General features: G+C 41.5%; 1 protein-coding gene and 1 long non-coding RNA gene across 13 annotated transcripts in view; one reads left to right on the top strand and one right to left on the bottom strand.

Annotated features, from left to right (window-relative positions):
• The window catches only part of MCPH1 (microcephalin 1), a 132,203-nt gene extending 131,474 nt beyond the window's left edge, over positions 1-729 (bottom strand). For all 12 annotated transcript variants that reach the window (XR_011140087.1, XR_011140088.1, XM_068937334.1 and 9 more), the window contains exon 1: positions 623-729. Coding sequence is in view for 10 of the 12 variants with exons in the window: in XM_068937334.1 (XP_068793435.1) it covers positions 623-641 (19 nt within the window). In the remaining 2 variants the exon portion in view is untranslated. The remainder of the gene's footprint in view (positions 1-622) is intronic.
• A 151-nt stretch (positions 730-880) lies between these two features.
• Positions 881-18,916, top strand: part of LOC104145498 (uncharacterized) — a 44,127-nt gene continuing 26,091 nt past the window's right edge. The window contains exons 1-4 of the long non-coding RNA XR_694346.2: positions 881-3,634; positions 5,057-5,253; positions 6,875-7,017; positions 14,491-14,751. This is a non-coding gene — a long non-coding RNA (uncharacterized lncRNA). The remainder of the gene's footprint in view (positions 3,635-5,056; positions 5,254-6,874; positions 7,018-14,490; positions 14,752-18,916) is intronic.

Genomic DNA, 18,916 nt, shown 5'->3' with positions numbered 1-18,916 from the left:
GGGCTTGCAGTTTTGGTTTTTTTTTTTTTTTTTAAAAACTAGCTCTGGGAAGAGAGGAGCTAGGCTCTTCCTAAAGGGCGACTTCTGCTATGCTAGGAGATCCCGCAGGGGGCAGCGAGAGCGGGGAAAGAGACTCGGAGGGCAACCTAGCGGGGCACAAAAGGAGGCGGAAGGAGAAGCCGGGGCAGGACACGCGAGGAGGGAGGGCGGCGGCGGCGGGGCGGGCGGATTCCCGGGCCGTCGGCAGAGCAGCCCCGCTCGCAAGCGCGCTCCGGCCCGCCCGCCCGCCGCTTGCGCCCGCAGGGCCACGAGGCGAAACAAGGCGGAGGCGGTGCTGGGGAGGACTAAACCCGCGCTCCCCTCCGACCTGGCGCCGGGCGGCCCCCGGGCGGGGGAGGAGGCGAGCCGCCACCGCGAGGCGGGCCTCCCCCTCCTCCTCCGCGGCCCGGCCTGGCCGCTCTCCGCCGGGAGGCACCGGGAAAACGGACGGGGCGGGGCAGCGCTGTGAAACGGGCCCGCTCCGGCCCCGCGGCTCCCCTGGGACAAAAGCGGCCCCTTCTTCTCCTCCTCCCAGCCGGGATGCGCTGCGGGCCGCCGGCCCTGCCCGCGCACGGGCCGGTACCTTTCAGTATGGGCTCCATTCGCAGCACGCCGCCGCTCCGCTCCCCGCACCCGCCACCGTTCAAACCCGCCTGCGCGCTGCGCCTGGCCCCGCCCACCCGCGGCGGCGTAGCGGGAGGGGCGAGGGGCGGGGCCGGCGCGGCGGCTGAGCGCTGGGCGGGGGTGTCGGGCGGCGCGGGGGGAGGTGCGCGGGTTGGGCGCGCGGAGGGCGGCGGGGGGCGGGGGCGGTGGTCGGGTGCCGCTGCTGTAACTGGTACAGCAGTCAGGAACAATCAGTCCTCGCCGCCTCGTAACCTTTTTAGAGCTGGGTTTGCTTTGCCCTGCTCCGGTCGAGGAGCTTGGTTTGTGCGTGTGGGAGGAGTCATAGGAGAGCCGAATGCTGCTGGAAATTAGTGTTTTGAAAGGTAAACGGTAAATTCATTTTTTTGTAATCGCGTTTACCATGGGGCATCCCCAGGAGGCTTCTCCGAAGACTTTTTTGTAGGAAGGCGCATCGCAGAATCTAATCGCTGTCTTCTGAGGTCTGTGGCGGTTCAAGCTGCCCGATCTGGAGGGAAAGAAACACTGAGCGAGCCAACGAGAAGGGACTTAGCAAATGGGCAAGGCCAGATGGTGTTTACCCAAGAGTTCAGAATTGCCTGAGGGCATATGAACTCTTAACTATAGCAAGTTAACCCTTAGTTAAAAGGACTTTAGCGGCCTTAGTGTAGAAGACTGGTGTGTACCAAATGGGATACCAGAGGGAACTAAAAGCTAGAAAACTTGATTTCTGCCCTAGGAAAATTGATAAAATTTATAAATATGAAATTAGCACAAGGGGGTTTACAATGAGAAAGCACCAGCACACCTTTTTAAAGGAAAGTCCTACTTTGCAACTCTTACACAACCTACACAACACAGAAGCACAGGACAAAACCAAGAACGTTGCTATACCATTGCATAAATCAGTGCTGTTCTGCAGTCTTCAATGTGCAGTTCTCATTTCTTCATCTGAAAAAGGGCAGAGCAGAACTGCAAAGAAAATAGAGAAGCAAAATGAAGATATTACACGGTTTCCATGTGAGAAGTAACTGTTTACACAAGGCCTTTTCAGCTTGGGAAGGAAAAGGCAGAAGGAGGCGGATGTCCTAGAGGTCTCTCAAATCACAAGCAGCATGGAGAAGGTGAACGTGGAACGCTGTGTTCCGTATCAGAAGTAGCAGACATTGAATGAAACTAGCAGATGGTGTCTCGAAAGAGATGTTTTCACACTGTGCCTAAGCTGAGCTGTGGAGCAGTCTTCCGAATGCTGACAGACTACAGTGGGTTCTAGAAACAAATTGAGCAAATTCATGAAATCCATTTTAGGACTATTAAAAAATATACAAACCACCTCTACCTCAGTAAATCCCAGAACTCCACATTCTTTCTTTAGGCATCTGCTGTTGGAGAGAGAACGCTGATCTAAGTAGGCTTTGATCTGGTCTGTTAAGCCTATTCTTATTTGCAGGGACAGGCTCAAATCTTAAATCTTGTCCGCTGGGAGACTGTTTGGCAAATGGCTATACCAATACTAACAAAGATATGTAAATCTAAGTATAGAATTAGCATTGTTAAAAATCTGATTCCTAGGACATAAATATGACCCTAGCTCTATGACATGTTTGGAGCAAATCTTTTAGCAGTTCCATCTTCTGAATCTGTATCGGACCTCCTGTCACACATGTATTCACTATGTGAACAAAATGACCAATGAACATATATTTTGTATATATATGTGTGTGTGTGTGTGTGTGTGTATTTAGTTATACTTTATACTTCTGTCAATGAGTTACACAGATACTTGCTAGGCAATAATGATATATTATTTCCAAGGTTCTCAACCTTGGCTCAAGGAAAGGGGAATCTAGTCTTAGTGCAGAGGCTATTAAACACCATTGATCTGAAGCCAATTATGGAAGAGGAGATGATGGAGATTTAAATGTACCATGTCAGAGAGATTCTCTTCACAACACTGTCAGTGATAAGCTTGTGCTTGGTAAGAAAGAGTTCTAAAGTGCAGAGAGATAAGAAAATGAAGCAATTGAAGAGGTAGCATTTAATCTCTCAAAGTGAAACGCTGGTCCCACTGAAAGTAGTAGGAGTCTTGTCATTGAATTAGTGTTTCCTTAGATTCAGGACCATTCCTATATTAGATTATCGTTATGACTAGAATAGGTAAATAGCTGTGAGCCTTTCCATGGAGTTTGGAAATGCATGTAATGAAACTAGGATGTTTAGGAAATTAGCAAGCATATCAAATTCTGCTGTGCATGTACAAATAACATTAGTTGACAAATTGGCCACATCTCTGTGGATTTGCATGGGGATAGGAAACTGCAAAACTTTTGATGATTCATAATTGCCTTAAGCTGATGTATGGAAAGGGTGATCCTATCTTCACTATACCTGCAAAAATTATGTTTTTGTGAATAGTTTCCACATGGGTCAGCAGGCTTTGTACTTGTTCAAAATAGACTTTAAAGGGAAATATGCTGAAATGTACCATTCAAGCTGCATGCTTTGATTCTCCACTGGTAAACATAGTGAAGAGGAGTTGCTACAAGAAGATGGAACAACTCACTGTCAGAGCATACTAGGATTATTTACAGCAACATTGCACTAGGGACATCCACCTTTGTTATTAAATATATGCAGTACCAAAAGTATTCCGTGAATTTACAGAGCTCCTGTTAAACTGCTAAAGTTTTGACCTCACTGTTACCTCAAGCTTTACCAGAACTTCATTCTCTGATGGTGACAAAAATTCAGATTGCTGTAGGTAGTTAATACCTGTCTGTTCCTGTGCCAATATTGTCTTTCAGTTTAAACAGTTCTTTTTTCTCCTTAGCATTCATTGCCCTGTACTTACAGAAAGCAACAGTATTTTTTTGCAGGTGTTATTTTACCAGGTTGAACACATGAAGCTGTTTTAGCTTTTGTGATGTAATGAACTCCTGAAAATGACAACAAACGGAGCGGAGGTCAACTTAATGTAAGTGCCTTCCTGCTGGGCTTGTTGTTAGGATTGTGGATTTCATGAGATCTAAAAACTCCCTAGTTTCCTATATTTCATAAACTGTACGACTAACATGGTTTCTCTACAGTTAACGTTTCACATGGCATACAGGTTATAGACTGCTGCACTGTGAAGAAAAGGGTTTTACACATTATGTTATGTCTAAAAGGAAGGAGCTGTGGAAGTTGCATTTCACTTGACCCCTTGATCAAAAACAATAGTCAACATCCCACAGACTCTTTTGAATAGCAAAGGTAACATAGTCCTGAAAATGTCTAAATATTTCCTAAGCACTGAAACAATCTTGAACAACTTTAAAAAAGCTACAATGCAATAGTTTTCCTAAAATAGGTAAAACATAAAAAGGAGTAGCATTCCCAATAATTTCTCTGATAATTCAAAATATTCCCTCTCAGCAAATTGGAAGGAATCTTTGGGTGGTGCTTTGTAAGGCTGTGACACAGAGACAGGTTTCATTTCTCTCAAACAGAGTTCAGATGATGCGATATGAATTAATCCCTAAGACATAGCATTGAGCTTTGTAAAAGATACCCAGAACAATTAAGAAGGAACGTTATTATTAATTATAATCTAGCATCATGTATTATCAGCAAGTTTTTTTGTTTGTTTTGATAGACTTATTTCTAACTTCAACAAACAACAGTTTTAACTTTTTGTATTTTTATTGTTAAATTTCCAAGTGTGAGCTACGAATCTCAGATAAGCTGAAAAAGTCGGGGTACATTACCTATCCCCATGTAGCAAATCCCAATCAGTCAATCTGTGTGTATAACACCTGAGTGCCTGTACACTGAAACATACTTGGGGAGGTCAGCTATCTTCCCTGTTGTGCTACTTGGCCATCATAGATGCAGAGATGTGAAGAAATGCTTGGAGTGGGTGCAAACCTCATCTTGCCTACGTGGACGAAGCAGCAGCAGAACGCCTGCTAATAGCTTTGATTGGCCACTGCAACCTTCATAGCCTCCTCTAAGAAAATAGGCTCAGCATTTTCTCGATAAGCTTAACAAGTTAGTTCTTGCATGTGCCTGTTTCAGTTTGAACGTGACTTTCTTAAGTAGTACACAAACCTGTACAATGAGTTCCAGCTGCCCTGCACCGTAACATTAGTACTGGATATCTAGATATACTTTACCATATCTGTCGTAGGATCACATGTGCCTTTTTTCAGGGCCACATAATTATTCTGTAATTGACTAATATTTCCAGCTGATGAGTTTCCAAATTGTAGCTGCCTGTTTATTAGTTTCTAGTTTCACCCCATTCCGATCTGTGAGGTCATCCAATTGTTTCTATATTCTGGTCTGCCTGTTTTAATAAAGCCTTGTTTCAGGCCATCTGCAAATTTCATTAGCGCATACTTTCTTTGCTTCCAAGGTCATAATGAAATAGTAACTCATACTGGATCTTAACTGGATCTAAGACTTAACTGGAACTAAGGCTGGATCTCACCTGCTCGTTGAGGACCTCCATTAGAAACCTCTTTAGTTCTCCCTCTACTGCAATCCAGCTCACCCCGTCTACCTTCTCCACTTAAGAATTTTTTGAGTAAACCCCCTTCTTCTTCTTATGAGGTAATAACTTACCACATATCAAATGCTTTATTGAAGTAACATAGATTTGATTGTTTTTATGTTCGTCCAGAAAATGATTTTCTTACCAAAGAGAAGTGTTATGTTAAAGCGATAGCAGCAGTCCTAATTTGTGCCATTGAGAATTTTTGTCCCTTCCCTGTGCCATGCCTTGCTCCTGAATCGCTTTTTTTTTTTCTCCTGTTCTGGTGGACTAAAAAAGTCAACAGAATAATTCCTGAGGAGTTTTCAAAAGGAATATATCTCTGAGGCCAGGAATGACCACCTCCAGCCGATGAGAACCAAATTTTGATGATGCAGAGTGAACCAGGAAACCAGCCCAAAGCAGCGCTAATACAGCTCAAAATAGGGGCTAGATTAGTGAAAGGATACTCTGATACTGCCACTTTTCATACTGAAGAGTAATCTGACAGCCATGCTGGCAGTAGTTTGTGCTGCATTGTTGAAAATAGGATGAAGGAGTCATGCATCGATAGTCTCAGAGGCATTCTAGTCTCATTGCTTCTCCACAAGCAGAATGCCTCCTGAAATGGCCAACAGTAGGTTATTTGTTTTCCTGTTTCTCCCATTTGACTGATGCTTAAAAAAGCATGTTTTAACTTTGCACTTCTGTTCTACAGAACAATAAAAGCATTTCCATTTTACAGTGTAATTCAATCTAAGCACACAAAGGGAATTTCTTATCTCTTAGTTTCTCCCTTTCTTTTAGTATATATTATGTTAAAACAAAAAAGTGTAGAGGGTTTTTTAACATAGCAAGAGGATCTTTGTGAGCCGTAGAGCCATACTGAAAAACAGCGTTGCCTAAGCTTGTCAGATAGATGTGTATTTATCATTGTCAAAAACCTTTACTGATGGTCTCACTCCTTATTTGTGTTTGACAGTATATGGAAAAAATTATGAGGGACATTTATTTCTTGTCACAGAGAAAATACAATATTATGGATCATGTAGTCTTACAAAACTGTTAAATATTCTCATCAGTGAAACGTCTTTATTCATTTTTTAGTGCTGATATTCACAGTCAAGAAAGTGACATGTATTAAGTATCAGGCTTTCTTCAGAAAAGGAAACTACAGTTCTTTTTTCTTTCAGCTGAGGCAGTGACACCAATTTTATTTTTTCTTCCTACCCTGCAATTTAAGAAATCATGCCTTTTAGATCCACCGCTAATCTGCTGACACAGCACTAGCTCTATTTTGAGTTTGTGAAATGCTGATAATAGGACAGAGACCTACCCCAGTAAGTTTTAACTCACCCAGTAAGACACCTCTTTGACATGCTGTGACCCCAAAAGACCTATCATAAAAGGAAAACACAGAATCATGCTGAAAAATAACAGCCCATCGTATAATTGAGAGCATGGCTCGACAACATGCTAATAAGCAGGTGTCTGTGTTTTTCATGCTGATGTGGAAAGCTTACACATCTATCCTCCAAGGAGCTTTCACTGCCTGCTGTTCAGGCTATGACAGCAGCTGTAAAGGGATGGGAAAGCCAGGTTATCTGACCTCTGTAGTAAAACTCTGCAGTGCAGTTGTGTGCTATTCCCAAGCAATACAGAGCTGGAATACTGACCATATGTTGCTTGCTTTTCATACAGTTCTTTGTGGAGATGCAGATCTGAACTGTGGAAGACAGCATTAAAGAAGGGAATCCAAAATGTTTAATAATCCTGCTGTTCTCACTTGGCAAAGCAGCCCAAAAGAGGCTCTTTAAAGACACTCTCCCTTTGTGCATCTTCAGGTAGGTCTTGGTGATACATGTGAGAGCCATTTAAGATGTCTTCACCTCCTGCTATCTGCTGCAGAACTGCTCCACTGTTTCTATTGGTGTCAGTAAAAGTGATAGTAGGGTAAATTAGGAGTCCAGGCTGTGAGCTGAGACAGGTGAGGTGCTGACTCAGCTCCTGCAGCAATATGTATAGCAAAGAAAACAAATGACAGGAAGTGGGAAGTGGGTAGCTCTTCCCACTAGAGCTTCTGACATGCCTTATGAATGAAATGGTATGCACAGGAAAGCAGCCTTCTGTTTCTATCTCCTTAAGAATAGATAGCAAAACAAGGAACACCATTTTGCATGTAACTCTATTTTGCCACCTGCTGTCAGCAGATCTTGTCTCCTTAAGTTAAACAGGAAGAACTGCTCATGTACAGAGATGGGAGAATGGGATAATCAAAGATATGGAGTAGGTTCTTCAGTCTGTTAAACAGTCAACTGAGGGTGGATATACTAGAGGTCTATGGATTGGTGAGTGGCTTGCAGAGGGCCATTAGGGAGTGCATCTTCACTCTCTCCTCCCGTTAAAGAAGTATGAGCATCAAAAGAATTTACAGAAAGCAGGTTCAGAACAAGCAGGAAAACATGGTTCTTCACACAAGAGGACCTTAAACTGTGGAACTCCTAGCAGCCAAATGTCGTGGATGCCAAAAGTGGACCCAGTATTCAAATGGAGGCTACAAGGAAAATATACTGGGGGCTACTACATATATTAAAAGTTTTAACTTATATTACTTAAAAGTTTTAACTTACATTACTTATATTAATTTAACTTTTAAGTTTTAACTGATGTGCTTTCCTGAACTTAAAACAAGTTCAGGAAACCCTGTGTTAGGTTATGTGGTAGAAGCTAATCTGCACACACACACGAAGGAGTACTGAGGGACAATGACATGTGGGGGAACCCAAATAATACCTTGCCATGGCTATTCCCATCATAGGAGTGTGCTCAACCCATCAAAGGCTTGTCTCCACAAGCTTGGAAGAGGGAAGGGGCACAGTGACAGGTAGGGAGCCCAAATTACCTACTCAGAGGAACGGGCACCCTGTCCAGCTCCTCTCAGGACTGTCTCAGGAGTGCATCTGCCCCATTGCTCAGGTGTGAAACCTAGCAAGATGAGCAGGTCCCTGGAGACAGATTCAGTCTGAGGGGGGTTGCTGCCTAGGGGTACGGGACATTTTGTGGGATGCAGGGGAAGAGCATTTGGGGATTGCACAAGACTTATTATAGGATGTTTAAGGGAGAATGAGTGGGATCTAGGTGATCTGGGGAGGAGCAAACATGGAAAACTAGAGGGCTGAAGGCATAAAAAGGACTATTTGCATGTAAACAAGGGTCAGGTCAGTACACTTATCTGGCCATGCCCTACACCTGATCAGCACACTCTCTCCTGTCTTCATATTAAATTTCTCTCTAACTATTTTTCCTGGGCGAGGAACTCTATATTCTGTGTGCATGGGTGTGTGTGAAGGTCTCAGTGCCAGCAACTGCAGTCTAACCACAGGTCATAGGGGTCTGTGGGTCAGTGGTGCCAGCAACTGGAGAGATTAGAGTGAATGAAGGAGAGTGCCAGGAACTGGACTCAGACCACAGGTCACAAGGCCTGTGCATCTGTGGTGCCAGCAACTGGAGCGAGTGATCGTATGCAAGTCAGTGTGTGATCACTGGTGAATGTCAAGCTGGACTAGCTGGCAAGTCGGTTAAATGACCTGAGAGCCAGGTATGTGTGTGTGTCTCTAAGGGTGAAACCAAGAGGGGTTTAGCTACTGGAGGGACCAGGGGAATCCTGGCCAACTGCCAGAGGAACTGTAGGGTCTGGGTGCAGAGTCAGGGGAGGGGGTCGATTGGGAGACCATTTGACTGTGTGTATGTGTGTGTGTCTCTAGGGATGAGGCATCTGGGGAGAGTGAGGATCTAGGACCAGTTACTGGATGGACTACGTGTCAAGGACGACTTCTGGAGGGGTCCACACTGTGTGTGTGTGTGTGTGTGTGTGTGTGTGTGTGCGTGCGTGCGTGTGTGTGTGTGTGTGTGTGCGTGTGTTTTGAGTGGGCAGATCCATGCCAGCAGCTGGAATGGGGCTGCAGGCCTTGGGGGCTCGTATTTTCAGCTGCCAGAAACTGGGATGACTGGGGATCCAGGAGCCAGCTACTGGGTGGATGGAGTGTCTAAACCCAGTTACTAGAGGGATCCACGCTGTACATATGTGTATATAATATATCCCACTAACAGACCTTCCTCCTGATCAGCCAAAGAAGAGAACAAAATGAGGCCATTGGTGCTGTTTGTATAGATGTGAGTGGTCAGATATGTGTGGTCAGCCGTGTGTGTGTGTGTGTGTGTGTGTGGTGTGTGTGTGGGTGTGTGTGTGTGTATACATATATATTTATATTTATATATATCTATGCATTGTGTGTGTGTGCGTGCCTATTGGAAATACATTCTCAGCCTTGTTCCTGGTTGGAACTTGGGATTTGGAACTACATCAGCCTTATCTCTATCAAGCTACCAAATCTGACCTCCTCATAACACCCTGAAGCCATGAATAGGGGAGACTCTACCTGAAGTAGATTACTGAATTAGATAAACTCTGACCTAGAATGCTTATTTTTATGTTTCTTAAATTGCAATTTCTGAGAGCTGTGATGCTGTAAGGAGGGAATTTAATTAGGCAGAAATGCTGAGTGGCACTCATTTTACTGAGTGAATACTACTCATGGACAAGGAAAAACTGGCCAGCAAGATGATAATAAATGGCAGCCTTGGCTGTAGCAACTATGAAATAGTGGAGTTCAAGATCCTCAGGGTAGGTAAGCAGCTGAGTACAGACCTTAGACTCCAGGAGTGCAGACTTATTCAGGGGACTGGTAGGTGGGATCCCATGGGAAGCAAGCCTTAAGGTCAAAGAAGCTCAAGAAAGCTGTTAGGTCTTTAAGATAGCATCCTCCTAGTGTAATAACAGTCCATCCCTATACTCAGGAAAGCAAGTAAATGTATGAAGAGCCTGGCTTGAGTTGAGTCTCAGCTGGAGTTGAGACTGGAATGGGATGCTATGGGCCACAAGAAGAGCTTCTACCAGTACGGTAACAAAGGTGCATAGCAACAGGACTAGAGGCAATTAGCGTAAATTGCTTCAGGGGAGCCTCTGTCTGGATATACAAAAAAATTTCTCCACCATAAGAACTGGAACCCTTCCTACTGGGAAGTTCTGACTTCACATAAGAAAAAAATGTTTACCATGGGGACAGCCAAGCAGTGAAGCAGCTTGCCCAGAGACATTGTGGAATCTAAGTTCTTGGAGGTTTTCAAAAATCAACTGGATAAAGTCCCAAGCAGACCTGGTCTCCGTTCAGGGTTGACTGAATGAATTCCCAAAGTTCCATCCAACCTGATTTATTCTTTCGTTCTGTGACTTTTCAGCTAGGTCAGCTCCCTGAATAAGTTTACCCCATGACTTATGGGCAACAGTGCATGTGCAAGGCAGGAGATAGGGCCACATGGTTGAGGGAGGGGCTGAAGGAGATCTGAATTAGACCAGTTTAAGATGTAGTGGAACTGCACCCTCAGAGCAGTCCATGACATCTTTCACCTTATGCTGTATATGCAGCCAATATTGCAAAGATGGAATAAAAACATTTTTCTATCCTGAGACATTTTTCTATCCATCAGCATTGAGATTGCCATCTTCCAGAACATTATGGATCACTTAGTTTTTAGTACAGTAAGTATTTTATCAATAGTATTGACAGTCAACCAGATTTTCCATTCTCTAATGCCTTTCTGTGCTGTACATTCTGATAAAAAGATTAGTGTGGAAAATGAATAAGTTCTTTTTTTTCATCTTGCTTGTCCGTTTTCCCCCTCTTCTTTGAATACCTCTCAACAGAATATAGAATAAGAGCTGCAAAATGTCTTTGCATTCCTCTAGCTCTGTTTACTTTGTTTTACCTATTATCAAAGTAAGTGCATAGAAGAAATGTGTCAGAACTAAGTATAACTCTCAGTACTGTTACATATGCAAGCAGATAATAGACTAACAGCAAAAGTTGCTGCTATGAACAAATGACGAATGTTAGATAAACATTAATTTATGATCAAGTAGAACAAATACATTTTGATTGTTTCCAATGCTTGTGATATGTTTTTAGTTAGGCGGTCATATAAATCTTTTGTGTAGTTCTGCTGAAGCCAGTAATGAATTTGACCAATCTAATATAAAGTGGAAGAAAATGTAAAAATGGATTATAAGGAAGAAGGTAAATGGCAGGAAGAAGGTAAATGGCAGGTGGGACTTTTAGGAGTGCTAAAGATTAACCCATTTGCTTTTCTGCTTTTTGAAGTCAGATTCAAATGTCTCTTTCAGTGAGGCACAAAGGGAATATGTTTGGATCATCAGAATACAACAAAACCTGTCAGAAAAGTAAGCAACTTTGTCAAACTGTCCAAAACATATGAAATGAGATGATCCCAGTTGAGTGATCAGTGTTATGTAATGCTTGCAGAATACTTCCGTGCATAATATGTATAATGTCAGTGTCTTTGCCCTATGGGCTACAGATACATAGATGACTTCCTAGGGATTTGCAATATGAGCAGTACTGGTTATACAATAATCCATGGATGTGAACATTTGAAGTGGCACATATATCTACTGGAAAAGCTCTACAGCCTGGAAAATGTTGAAAGCCACGCACTGATAGCAGGACTACTCTTCCACTTTTATAAGGTATCCCAACGTTTTAGAGCAAAGATTATTTTGGACAATGTCTTGAGGAAAAGAATGAGATTATTTTGAGGTGGTTATCGAGCTACTTTAGCTTTTGTATTCTTTCACATAATGCAGTTCTGATACACTGTGTAACACAAGTCTAGATACTGTGTGAACAAAAAGATTACCTTTTTCTTGCTCTATCATGTTAATCGACTGCACATATGCTGCATCACCTTTTGTAAAGAGATGTCTATTGGAGAAGTTAAAAAGTTATTCTTTCTTGCAGCTTTGCAGAGCAACATTACGTTTCTGAAACTGTTTTCTATTCACCTAGTTGAAATTTTCGCATTGGTTTTGTAGGCTAGAAATTAAGACTGGAACTTATGTGTTAAAGATTTCAAGGAAAGGGCTCACAGTACAAGTAGTTTGGGCATGAGTAGTAGGCTCCAGACCCTTGATTAGACTTTACATGGTAATTTTTTGTGCCTAAATTTCAGTGGGGCTATGATTGGTGTTGTACAGTATACACATTCAGGTTCAAAGTCACAGCACAACAGCTTGTGCAGTAACTGCCAAACAGTAACTGACTTACCCGGAAGCAAGTGAAAGATTGATGATCCTTTCTTGCTGACTAGCAAGATAATGTTATTTATGAGAGGCAAAGTATGTACACAGATAGTTACACTGGAATGACAAATTCACTGCATGTTCATGCCCTATGCTAACTTCTTTCAACTTGGTAACTTGCTGATACTCTTAGAAAACTTTGTCCACCCTTCTCTGAAACAAGACACTGGTATGTTTGGATTGAGAATCTAAAACTGTTAGTTGGTCTAAACTGATCTAAACTAGACATTCTCAAGAATAGCAGAATGCAAAGAAATGCTGCTTATTACAATTTGTGTAGGACTTGCAAGCAGCAGCAAAACTATACCAGACAAAAAGCAAGTGCCTGTATTATTATGAATAAAGTTGCATCATTATACTTCCTTGAATAAGAATTAGTGTATGAAGTCTTTCACAAATGGGATTGTAAAAGGATTCATGCTCTAGGAACAAACTCAGAGACGTAGAATTCATCTGCTTTCCCTTCCTATTGGAACAAGGAGTTCTTACTGGCAATATTTTGGGTTATAAAAAGGATTTGAATGTCTCCTGAGGCCGAGGAAACGACAAAGAATTCTTACAAAGAGAAAATCTAGGAGCACCAAAGCTCAGCAGAAACAGTAGGATGAGTGAGGTCTTTGTCTTTTTGGTGAAGTTAACACTGAAAAAAGCCCCTATAAAGGAAGAACTTTGGCTCCAGTATGTGTATGTCTTATTAGAAGCATGGAGAAATACTTCCAGCTTATGTGTATAGTGTATGCTTTCTAACAGTTTAACAAGTCCACCACAAATTGGGCTTATCATAACTCTCAGTATAGTAAATATCAGGGGCATTTTAAAACTTCATGAGAGGTATTTGGGCACAGCTTTTCAGGCAGTACATCCATGATAAAATCACTTCAAAGGAGAAACGGGCTTAAGGCTTAATTACCCCTTCCATGCATGTGCATTAATACTGTCATCGTTTGCTGCCTCCTCTGCGTGGCAGTACAGTTGTTTGATGGTAATGATGCCTCGTTGACTATGTTCTAAAGTACTATCTCCCCTCCAAGCCCATTTTTTTAAGCCTGTTATTTCGTTGTGGTGGTCTGATTTACAGCACGTTGGAGGGGTCAGAAGGAGCTGTTGGGGATGAGAATTTTTTAAGTGTGCTTCGTCATTAAAGACTATTATGAACTACAGCCTCATTTTTGACAGCATGCCCTCTAGTCGTTGCATTATTCAGTGGTGATCCATGCTTTTTCCAGACTGTGATCCTTTGTTGTATGAGAAAAAAAATTCAGGACTTTCTTCCCATCTGGTGTCAGAGAGTAAAAGGAAAATTGTATCCACATCCCAGACCTATCTGTGATCACAACATCAGGTTCAGAACACCCAGACTGTGAACCCAGGATGTGGCATGTATTGCTGCAGAAGTTCTGTTTGATTGATGAAGAAAGGAAATGTGCGTTATTTGGAGGAAAAATAGCAAGAATCAAGAAATAAGCTTCTCCTAGCAAAACAAGCATATTGAGTTTTCGCAAATTAAATTAAATCCATCACATCCCAGAAAGAAGAACGCCAGAAGATTATCCTTACATGAATCAAAGGTGATCAATGCTTCTGGTTACAAAGAGAAAATCAGGAGTGCCATTAATCTGAAATGCTTCAGGGAAAGCAGTTTCTTCATTTTTTAGAACTATTCTTACATAACTTTTCCATCTCAATTGAGTTTCAAAAGTCACCTAGAAACTAAAAGGGAAACATAGCTAGCAATTTTTGCAATAGTTTTTTTTTACATCAAAAGGACATTGCTCTGGCTCTCCCACTCTGAAAGTAGACTATCTATCTGACCAACAGAGATAAAGATCTTGTTTACTAAATTCAGGGGTAAAAAATTGATTTATGGATAATGACCAAAGGGTTTCATTTCTGAATATAAACAGGTACCGGTACCAACAAGGCTGAGGGAGTTAATGTAAACGTTTTTACTTTCTAATGTGAGAAACCTAAAATGATATATTTTCAAGATGTCAGGAGATGCATCTGTTTTCTCAGTTTGATTTAATCATTTCTACTTCCCTGTAGCATATGAATGTTATAAGAATTAATTAGTTAATGTTTGTTCATTGCTTTTTTCTAGGTGCCCTTATGTCCTTTCATACTGAGAATAAACATTTCAACTCAAGTTTCATTGTTTCAAGGGCCTATAATTTATTGTGATAAAATGATGCAGCTCTGCTGTTTTGACCAGGAGGTCAGTCTGAACCGGAGTAAACAGGATGGAGTTCTACATATTCTTTAAGGAGATACGGCTTTCCTCTCTCGTCAACACTATTTGCAAGAGAGAAAGAGGATTTCAGAAAAATGAGAGCAGCAGGGAAGGAACGTGGCTGAAGTCCAGGTAAGATCTTTAGTAAGGAAACAAGTCTTTGGCAATGACTGCTGCCTACCACACTTGTTCACAAATATTAACAAAAGAAAAAATCTTGGAGGAAAAAATATCTTACTAAAATGAAAAGGAGGTCATCAGACATTTAATATACTTACTAAAATGTCTGATTGCACTTATAAAACAATAACATTGACTGTGTTAATGCTCATCTAAATTTCTAAACTTTACAGAAAGGAGAGAATGGACTTTCCTCAATACCGGAAATGAAAATGTTGTTTGTGTGCTGAACATACAGTATATACAAACATACAGAGTCAAATGGTTATGTTAATATTTTGTGGCACCATGAATGTTGTCCTCAGTGTTTCCTGCCCACCAGCAACACCACCTCCCTCCCTCACCTGAAGGAGGTCAGTCTGTGTTTACTGTAATGGCTTTTTCATGTCCAGCCTGAGTCTTTCTTCAGCCAAACACTATAATAGAAAGACGGGCTCACAAAGAATTAGTACAATCCATGAATAAAACCAGAAAGTTTAGTGTCTTATTATTCCCTAACAGATTAGAGCTGTCCCTTACTGCCACATCGCTGAATGTGCTCTCCTTTAACACAGGGTCACAACTCCTCCCTTGCTGGTCTTTTGACCTCATCATTGTCCTGCCTTTCCCCTCTGGAAAACAAAACAAAACAAAAGCCAGGAACAGCAGCTGCAGTAAGGCCAGTTCCTCTGCAGATTCCTCTTGGGTTCGTGGCCAGCCGCTCACCCGGGCATTGGAGATGGAGGTGTGGGAGGGAGCAGGTTTGCTCTAGCGTGCTCATTCTCCTTCCTAGGCCACTTCTGTGGACTGAAGAATACAAATGGCAGCTTGCAGCAGCCTGTGTCACATGCACACAAAGTGAGGTACTTGTGGTATTTGTACCTATATCTTACGTAGAAAATTGGAACCCTAGAAACAACTCTACTGCTCTCTTAGCTCTTCTGGAGTGATAGCTGTCCTTCTTTTTGAAGAATAAACACAATCCGTTCCACAACATGCTGCCCACAAAGAGTGGGCTTGAATATTTTTCTAGTATCTGTGGTATTTTTGAGCGCTTGAGATGTGTCTACTCTATTCTTCTCTTGTCCGCAACAAGGGTGATAATCATTTCTCCACTCAGTGGAAGTGTAATGAACATCCTGCTGGAGATGCGTGGAACAATTCATACCTTTCACTATGCATAAAGACTGGAGGTGAGGTGAAGAGGGATATTACCATGCTGGATTTTGCTTCTCTCTAGCTAGAGGTCTGACGGGACTCCTACCCTTTCTTGACTTTTCCCGATCTCTCAAATTGCCTCTTGTTTGAACATCCTGACATAACGTGGTCAGTGTGGATAGTGAGGGGCAGCAGCATCTGAGATGGTGAGGTGAATCACCTAATTTGTAGAGTACAGATGAACAGGAGCTGACAAAGCAACAGGAAGGCCCTACTGCACATTGCAAAGATTTGTGGAGGGTGTTACTTGCACAAGGACACCCCATTTCCTGGGGTTTAAGTGAGATGTTCTAAGGCCTTGCCCCATGAACACAGAAAGCACTTAGCGATCTGAAGCACCGTGGCTCGGCTGGTCATCAGGAGCAATATGACGTTGGCTAACTTTCTAGACCTTCCCAAGAAAGAGAGAATCGGCCCCATTTTCAGTTTAATTTAGATAGTGTCTGCTCCTACAGAGATTGTGTTAGGATGTATGACTTTGCTGGGTATGGTCCAGCTGTTATCTTGGAGATTTGCCAGTGACTCTGTTTTAATATTCTGACACATTGTTCCACTTCCAGTGGGGGTAGCTGTCTGATATCCATATTGAAGTATTTCTTCTTTTTATTTTTCTGGTTCTTTTTAACTACTTCAGGGTAGGCAGACACTTTGGTTTAATAAGTATAGTAGGTGTTGGCACAATGCTCTTAAAGATCTATAAAATGTGTTGAATATTTTAACTTTCCTAGATGTGAAATTATCAGATCTTCTATATCTGTGTTTATTATTGTTTTTTATTTTTATTAGTATTTATTTGACTTTTCCATTAATTAGATGATTGGGCAAAAGTCAACACCTCGGTGGTGTGCCTGAACATGTGTATGGAACAGAATTACTGAAAATGAACCCTAGACAAATTATGAGCTATAATTTGTTGATAAACTCTTTCAGAAATCTTTGGTAACAACATTTTTACTTATATCATGCTAATATGTTGTTACCAATGCATAGAGCCACAGCTCACTCAAAAAACAGCCTAAATAGCAATCCGCCAGTAAGGGGTTAGTGTTTTCATTTTGTTCAAAGAGGTTCCTCACCTTAGACTAAGAGTGAGCAGAATCATGATGTAGCAGAGATTATTTTGCAATCTCTCTCTTCTACAAGAATTACAAATTCAATACAAGTAATTAATTATTATTGCATCATTTATATCTGCCCAGACATAAACATGTAGGTACTTATGCACAGCAATGTTTCAGTATCTGTGGATACCCTACAAAAATGGTGATGTCATTTTTTTCACCTCTCTGGTCCAGTCTGGTCAGGATAACTTGCAGGATCCAGATAGGCAAATTCATCAGGGTTCCAGAATCCTAAGAGGAAATGAGATGGCATCTGCTATTTCAAAGGATATTTTATTCCAGTCCTTACAGCCTTCTCTCCGTAGCGTAGTGGTTCCTGGAGAAACAAAGCCCAAGAAAGGCAACATCCCTACCATTAACTCTAGTTCGTGAAAATACATTCTAGTGATTTTAAATCTAAATGTTCTTTTCCAATATTGGAATGCTTTAGCTCATTTCATTTTAAACCTTGACCTCATTAGGAGTCGAGAAAAGCTGCATCTAACAGCTCTTTTAAGGAACTGAATTTGTAGCATCCATCTGTTTCCCAGGGTACCAACTTTTATGAGTATACTGTGTAGTGGGTTAAAACAAACTTCTACCTTGAATGGCTTAGTGTTGTTTCTCAAGCTTTTTAGTCCCTTTATTCAACTAATAATTCTTAACAGGGTCTACCATAATATGTAAGACATACTTAAGTGTAATTTTTGCTTTTTCTTGTTCTCCCATAGCAGCTCCCTCATTACATCTGTAGAGTTGTGCATGTCTCCACCTTCAGTTTTCTCAGCTTGTGTTGTCCCTGAGAATAGGTCAATACATAGCTGATTTTATTCATCTCAGTCCAGCAATTGATGTAGTTTAGTTTGCAACTTGAAATTCTTTGTTTTTAATAGACCTAGGGCAAAGAAATATGCCTATGACAAGATAGTTGGGTATTTCACTGGGGAAGCTGTAAAAATGCTACAGTGACCTTCTTTCTTTAGCTCTCTTGTCAGATTCTTCTGTAGATAGACTCATATAGGTCTCTTCAGGTACTACATTTTTGCTGAGTACTTCTTTTCTTTGGACACTAATACAGATACTACATGGAGGCATGCTGATGAACTGTGTAATTCAAAGGAAAAAAAATAAAATATCCTTCTTAATTTTTAGTGGATAGCCTGCAATATTAGTTTGCTGGGGAGCTGATTGCAGCAGAGATCCTGACTGTGCACTTTTTCTGCAGCCTAGGTAAAATATCTATGCTGTATTTGGTAAGAAGAACATTGCTAAAATTAGGACTAAAAATTCTGATTGTTCTGCCCCCAAAACTGTAAAAATAATTTACATTTAAATTCAAAAGTGAAAAAGCTAAACTCACCTGAGTAATAGGTGTTTACTTTGGGAAAGGCTACAAGAACTGTGGGGGGAATGTATCCCATATTAGCAAGCTGTAGCTCTTACATCTGCTGCTCTGCTCTTTCCTGAGGAATTTAACTGAGACTGGATGTGCCAGCAGGTCTCGCTCACATCCTTGAGAAAGGACAAAGAGATTTCTGAGATCATTCATGGAAATGCATGATGCTGAGGTATCCTCTATGTAGTCCCCAATTCCTGCTTGCAAACACATGCAACAAAGCCAAACAAATTATAATATGCTAAGTTCTTTCTTGCTTGAATATCTTCTCTTATTCATGTAGAAATAAATATTAAAAATACATTAGGTTCATGCTTAAATATGCTTAAAGCCATTCTGATTAGCATCTTACTGTTAATAGTAGTCTCTGAAAACAATACTATCAAAAGCAGTACGTATTTTTGAAGAAGAGGGCAGCAGCTTT

The sequence above is a fragment of the Struthio camelus genome, chromosome 3, assembly GCF_040807025.1.
Source record: "Struthio camelus isolate bStrCam1 chromosome 3, bStrCam1.hap1, whole genome shotgun sequence".
NCBI classification, from domain to species: domain Eukaryota; kingdom Metazoa; phylum Chordata; class Aves; order Struthioniformes; family Struthionidae; genus Struthio; species Struthio camelus.
Note: the sequence above shows the minus strand (reverse complement) of the source record. Positions and strands in the feature narration are given on the sequence as shown.